General features: G+C 39.6%; 2 protein-coding genes across 2 annotated transcripts in view; both read left to right on the plus strand.

Annotated features, from left to right (window-relative positions):
* The window catches only part of pah (phenylalanine hydroxylase), a gene marked incomplete in the record, with an annotated part of 15,185 nt that extends 14,873 nt beyond the window's left edge, over positions 1 to 312 (plus strand). The window contains 1 exon segment of the mRNA XM_014025840.1: positions 1 to 312.
* A 156-nt stretch (positions 313 to 468) lies between these two features.
* Positions 469 to 5,795, plus strand: th2 (tyrosine hydroxylase 2). Its single transcript, XM_014025842.1, has 12 exons — positions 469 to 991; positions 1,674 to 1,848; positions 1,925 to 2,013; positions 2,105 to 2,172; positions 2,259 to 2,309; positions 2,390 to 2,535; positions 3,396 to 3,531; positions 3,608 to 3,677; positions 3,761 to 3,817; positions 3,904 to 3,999; positions 4,083 to 4,216; positions 4,451 to 5,795. Exons 1-12 carry the CDS (start codon positions 785 to 787, stop codon positions 4,614 to 4,616), a joined length of 1,395 nt encoding a protein of 464 aa, XP_013881296.1. The 5' UTR covers positions 469 to 784; the 3' UTR covers positions 4,617 to 5,795.
* The last annotated feature ends 521 nt before the right edge of the window (positions 5,796 to 6,316 follow it).

Genomic DNA, 6,316 nt, shown 5'->3' on the forward strand with positions numbered 1-6,316 from the left:
TTAATCTTAAAACAAAACGTGAAAAAATCCTTTTAGATTTAAAGTTGAACACTAATATTTTTGTACAACAATGTGAAACTTTTGTTTGAAAATGTGTTTTTCAAAACTATTTATGTTGCTTTCTTCTTATATTCATGTAAGCTGCTTTATGTTTTGGCAAGTGGTTCTTTTCAATGTCTATCCAACTAGTGGTCCCCGGGCTACATATGGCCCCTTTTAAAATTAAATTGGCCCTCATATTGTTGTCAAAAACTSTAACTAGTTTGTATGAATAYGATGTTAAAAATATGCAWWATAAAACTTGTCAGAGTCTGYATCTGTCAAATAGACAATCTTGGATTAGCAAAAAAAAAACAACCATATATCCTGATTTTAAATGTTTAGAGGAAAAATAAATAAAGACAATAACAAGCATGAGTTTCCTTTTACTTGATTATGAATTCTGCTTTAAAAAATCCACTYRGACTAGCCATTAGTTTGTTAATCTGGTCGAAATTAGTTTTATTTCTCTAAAYGGAGCTCATTCAAAAAGTCTTCKACAGCAGGTAAGATGTTAATGTTTAGAACTTTTTCTAGAAMCCCACTTCAAAAGATCAGAACACAGCTATAAATAAAATATGGAAATCAAACCATGACGCACAACTGGTCCACCCCCCCAAAAAAACAAAAACAAAGTTGTGTGCCGCACCTGCGCACCTCCTGTCCACTCAGCCCAGCTGGGGTTATTTAAACGCACCGAGGATGAGGGCACACAAACCTGAGCCAGCAGCCCTCCAGCAGAGACATGAAGACGTTCAGCAGCAGGAAGCAGAGTCTGATCGAGGATGCGCGCCGCGAGCGCGGGAGCAGCTCCGCGGGCTCCCCGGGGCCCTCCAAGTTCGGAGACGGCTTCGTGTTTGAGGACAAAGATGGCAAAGTCACTATAAACGTCCTGTTCACGCTCAGCAATGAGAAGAACTGYGGATTCTTTCAAACGGGGAAAATACTGGAGGTAAGGAGTCAAAAATTAGTTTTACATATTATTTACTTTTTTATGTTTGATCTGCATCCTGGTTAAAATTACAGCTAATTTTGGATAATTACTGWTCAATACTCAATATTTTCTTGTTTCATGTGTAAACCTGTAACATGAAAATGATGCATTTTTTTTTAGAAAACTCATTAAGTAAAGTCAACTCAGGTTTAGAGTAATTTACGTTTAATTAAAATCCAATTAAATTATAATTAGCAGTTTGTGAAATATCTGTGCCAGGAATCCAACAGATTATGTGAAACTATCATCTGTAAAGCTTCAACAAAATCAGTGATTTTAACACATTGTACAAAAAAAGTAACATATTTAAACAAAAACAGACCTAATTCTTTGTATATTACTCAGTTTTTAAATATGTTATTTCCAAAACTTTTAATAACTGGGGTGGGAAAGATCGTTTTACTGCTTGTATTAAACAGTTGCATTTTAGATTTATTTTTGTTTCACGTAAAATAATGCTAAAATGCATCTGTTGATTGTGTTAAAACAGGATGAATTTTTGAATGAAATTGTGTTGAATTTAAAAACAAAGTCATTCTAAACTGTGATTATTTAAAATATCGTCTTTTAATTAAATCTATATTTTGGACAGTATGGAGGCAGAAGTTTATGTTAAATGGAAAAACTTATCTTTCATCAGACGTTTGAAGCCAAACTCYTTCATGTCGAGAGCCGGATGAGGAAGAAGTCCAAGCTGGACCTGCCTGACCTGGAGTTCTTCATGAGGTGTGAGGTCCATCGCTCCGATCTGGACGTGTTCATCAACTCTCTGAAGAGGGTGGTGGGCGATGTTCGCTGTGTGCCGGAGGAAAAAGGTACGAACTGGATTTTATTGTGGTTTCACTCTGTTTACGGTCAGAATGTGAAAATGAAGCTCTGTCTGCTCCGCAGCTGCCTGGTTTCCTCGACAGATCAAAGACCTTGACAGATGTAACCTCCTCATTACCAAATTTGATCCGGACCTGGACCACGATCATCCCGTGGGTATCTAATGCAAAATAAAAATAATATTCATTAGAAAAAAAAGACACTTATTTTCAACAAGTTAACTTGTTTTTTTTTTCTTTGCAGGGGTACAATGATTCAGAATACAGAAAAAGACGAGCTGCCATCTCCGAGCTCGCCTTCAGACACAAACAGTGAGCTCTACTTTTATGTAATTTCCAAACATTCACAAGAAAACAACACATTTTTCATTAAGTTTTCTTTTCTGTTCTGGTGAAAGAGGCGACCCGCTGCCGCAGATTGACTACACCGCAGAGGAAACCTCTACATGGTGAGAGCAACCTCATACAGGTGCTGATGAGGTGAGACCCTGAAAGAAGTGGTGATGCTTAGCTGCGACTGTGTTTACAGGAGGCAGGTTTACCAGCAGCTGAGGAGCGTTTATCAAACCCTGGCCTGCAGGCAGTTCTTAGACGGCCTGCAGCAGCTGGAGGACGAGTGTGGATACGGACCGGATCAAATCCCTCAGCTCAGAGACGTCTCAGCCTTCCTGAAAGGTGGCTAAACTCTCAGCTTTTATGGTTAAAGCACATCAAGGGTTGAGCTGTCCTGTCAAAAATAAGAGATTTGGATTAAAAAGAAGCAATAAAATCGAGTTATTTCATTTAAATGAACAAAAAGTGGAATTAAATACCAAGATTTTAATACTCACCTGTGAGTATACCAATGCAAAACTTTGAAATAATTAATTTTTTTTAGCAATATGGAGGAAAAAAACATAATATTAAGGAGCTTGAAGTAAAAAAAAAGGCATTTTGGTTTCTTTTTCAACAAAAGAATAGAGTTTTCTATAAAGATTAACACAAAAGTTAAATAATTCAATGTTTCTAAGGTAAACATTTCAAACATTTAAAAAAGCTGGGATTTCAGACTTGGTAATATAAAAAAAAATAACAATATGTAACAATTAGAAATTATTGTTCTGTATCAATTGGTAATTTTGGCTTTTTGTCACTAAATTAACCAAATATACAGTATGTCAAGAATTTGCTCCAAGTTAAGATGGAAGTACTCAAATGCAGGTTGAGGAATAAAAAAAAATTAAACTAAATGGAATTTCATGAAGTTTTAAACAAAGCAAATTAAAGGTGGTTATCAAGTGGAGGCAGGAGAAGAGYGAGGACATCTAGTGGGGAAAAAAGAAAACAATGAAACCGAAAGAAATCAGACCAGAAAGTTTTATTCTTATTATCAACATGTCTGACAAACAATCCAAAGATGCAAATAAATCCAAATTTATGATCACATAAAAAAATTGCAATGTTTCATTTAAAATTAATCAAATATAAGTCTGAAACACTGATTTCATTGAGGTGTACTTATGTCTCATTGGRTCTACTTTCTCTTGGGGGTTCAGAGAAAACTGGTTTCCAGCTGCGTCCAGTTGCAGGCCTGCTGTCAGCCAGAGACTTCCTGGCCAGCTTGGCCTTCAGGGTGTTCCAGTGCACCCAGTACATCCGACACTCGTCCTCGCCCATGCACTCCCCTGAGCCGTGAGTCGCCCACCCTGCGCCTCCTCGTTTACTCATTTTGAGTTTTGCCCTGACTTGGTTCAATCTGCCCCGACAGAGACTGCTGTCACGAGCTGCTCGGACACATCCCCATGCTGACCGATAAAGAGTTTGCGCAGTTTTCTCAGGTGAGTGCACCATCTTTTTAATTTTTTCTTGTTTTTTTTTTTTATCTGCTTCCATCACCTTTAACACGTCTGTGCGTCACCAGGAGATTGGACTCGCCTCACTTGGAGCTTCAGATGMGGACATAGAGAAACTTTCCACGGTAAGCATGGCCTGGTCATTCGGTGACATCTAGTGGCTGAAGTTTTGAACTGCAGCTCATCCATCACTTCTGCTTCTCTTCCTCAGTTGTACTGGTTCACCGTGGAGTTTGGCCTCTGCAAGCAGAACGGAGAGGTGAAAGCCTACGGCGCCGGACTCCTCTCGTCATACGGAGAGCTCGTTGTGAGTGTCGTCTCGTCTCGTCGAGGTTTGTGTTGTTTGCTCGGTGTTTGTGCGCTGAGACKCTCTCCGCTTTCCCCTCCCAGTACGCAATGTCAAACGAGCCGGAGTACAAGGCGTTCGACCCGGAGGAGACAGCAGTGCAGCCCTACCAGGACCAGACTTACCARCCGGTTTACTTTGTGTCTGAAAGCTTCGAGGACGCAAAGATGAAGCTAAGGTAGCAAATCAGTCTTTGATTGTGGCTCATTCTTGTCACCATGGCAAACATTCTCTTGGACTGCATTAGACTCCGTTTGTTGTTGGATATAAAAAGTTTTAAAAAGCCTTTGCTCCAAATTTTGAGCCATAACCAAAGTTTAAGGTTTTGCCAAACAACCATGCCATGACTTACCCAGAAATCTTTGCAAACGCTGATCATTTTCCGCTTTAAACTTGTCCCTTCTCTTAACAGGAAGTACTCTGCCAACATCAAGCGCTCGTTCGCCGTGCGCTACGACCCTYTAACCAGCAGCGTTGAGGTTCTGGACCAGCCTGGCAAGATCCAAAATGCTCTGAGCCAGATGAGAGAGGACCTGAAGACCCTTCACGGCGCTCTGGAGAAGCTCGGCTCGTGTTAGGAGCCCCGTGTCAGAACCTGTGCAGAGATCAGGGGAAACAAATCTCACCATAGTTGTCATTTATTTCCATGTACTATATCGTGAAGATGTAACATAAAATAAATATCTATTTTCATGAMGTGTCCTTTAAAGCTGTCTTTTTTTCCTCAAGAGGAACAGAGTGAACTACAACACACGACTCTAAGGCACTTTTCTTGCTCCTAATTCCAAACCAACTATTTTCATTTGGAAACTTCTTGGAAGCCATTTATCTCCATGTGTTATTAAGCAGAGGGAAGGAGCTAATTATGAATGATTTAAGTATTGTGTTCTCCTTGTGCTGGATAAGGCCAGAGCCAGCAGTGAGGCCTAGAACACTGACAGGAACAGGTCACAGAGACCTCGCAGCCGACCACAGAGCGGTCTGCAAGGCTGAGCTGCTGACAGATGCTCTTCTGGCTTTATTTCTCCTCCTGCGTGCAAACAGGGAATTTGAAACTCTCAAGGATCTTTTCCCCCATCAAAGTTTTGATCTCCGAGCAGGCGACAATGCATATCAAGAGCCACACACGTCAAAGCTTGCCCTCAAGAAGACAAATCGTCTCCATCTGCTGGATTCATACAGCAACAGCATCATGGAGACGGTGGCTGGCAAGGCCTTCTTTCCCATAATTCCTCTGCACGGTAAATCAAGCCTCACTGGGAACGCCTGCACAGAGAAACAGAAGAAGACGAAGAAGAAGAAGAAAAGCTMAACTCTTTTGAAACCCGGTGCTCCGAAAGCCACAATCCCTTCCGTGAAACCAAGGTTTTCTTAGTGATGCACAGCGAGTTCAAACCAGGTTGCTGCAGCAACTACAACCACCAACAACGAAGATTCGGCTGCATTCCTGCGCCTTGCAAAGCTCAAAAACGGCGCATCCTCTAAGAAAACGTGTCCCCACTGATTGATGTCAGGGCAAGAACATCTCCAGTCTGGCTCGGTTGTCTCATCTGAGCTGGAGGCGATTCACTTTGACCTCAGGCCTGAATCTTCTCCTCTTAAATCAGCAGAAAGTTGACCCTGACAGAAAAAATAAAGCCTTTGGATAAGACTCATTCGGCTGTTTTAATAAGAACAAAACATTTCTAATTATTTGCTGAACATTCTTGGTTTGTAAAATATAAATTTGTACATTTTCTAATGTTATAAGTTAAAAAGAAAATAACAGAGGCATTTTTTAAAAAACTAAACTTTTAGACTTCATTAAATGAATAAAATTTGAAAAAGGGTAATGAATATCTTACCTGATGTAGATWGCGCTCTGAACAGCCTCAATTTGAAGATTTGATTCTAACAGAACTAACGAGCCAATGGCGAGTCCAAGCAGAACCAAGACAAAATGGAATGCTGTCGTCTTAGCACTAATCTAAAAAGTAAATAAATATAAGTTCATGAAAAAGGTTATAAATCTTTATGCCTTTAAGCTGATTTTGAAGCTTTTCCACATGGAGATAAACAAATTCAAAATGATGATTTCACTTCCTAAATATCTTTTTTTAAAATTGAAAAAGTTATTTTCATACCTTTAAAGGGATCCCCGATTAGTTGTAACATTAGACTTTATATGATAAACATGTACTTTAACTGTAAAATAAAGACTGTAAAAATACTGTTGGCTATTAAGTTTTGTAATTTTTTTAAAATATGTCCTGATGCATCTCAGTAATCCAGGTAAAAA

This window comes from Austrofundulus limnaeus, unplaced genomic scaffold (genome assembly GCF_001266775.1).
Source record: "Austrofundulus limnaeus strain Quisiro unplaced genomic scaffold, Austrofundulus_limnaeus-1.0 Scaffold504, whole genome shotgun sequence".
Lineage (NCBI taxonomy): Eukaryota > Metazoa > Chordata > Actinopteri > Cyprinodontiformes > Rivulidae > Austrofundulus > Austrofundulus limnaeus.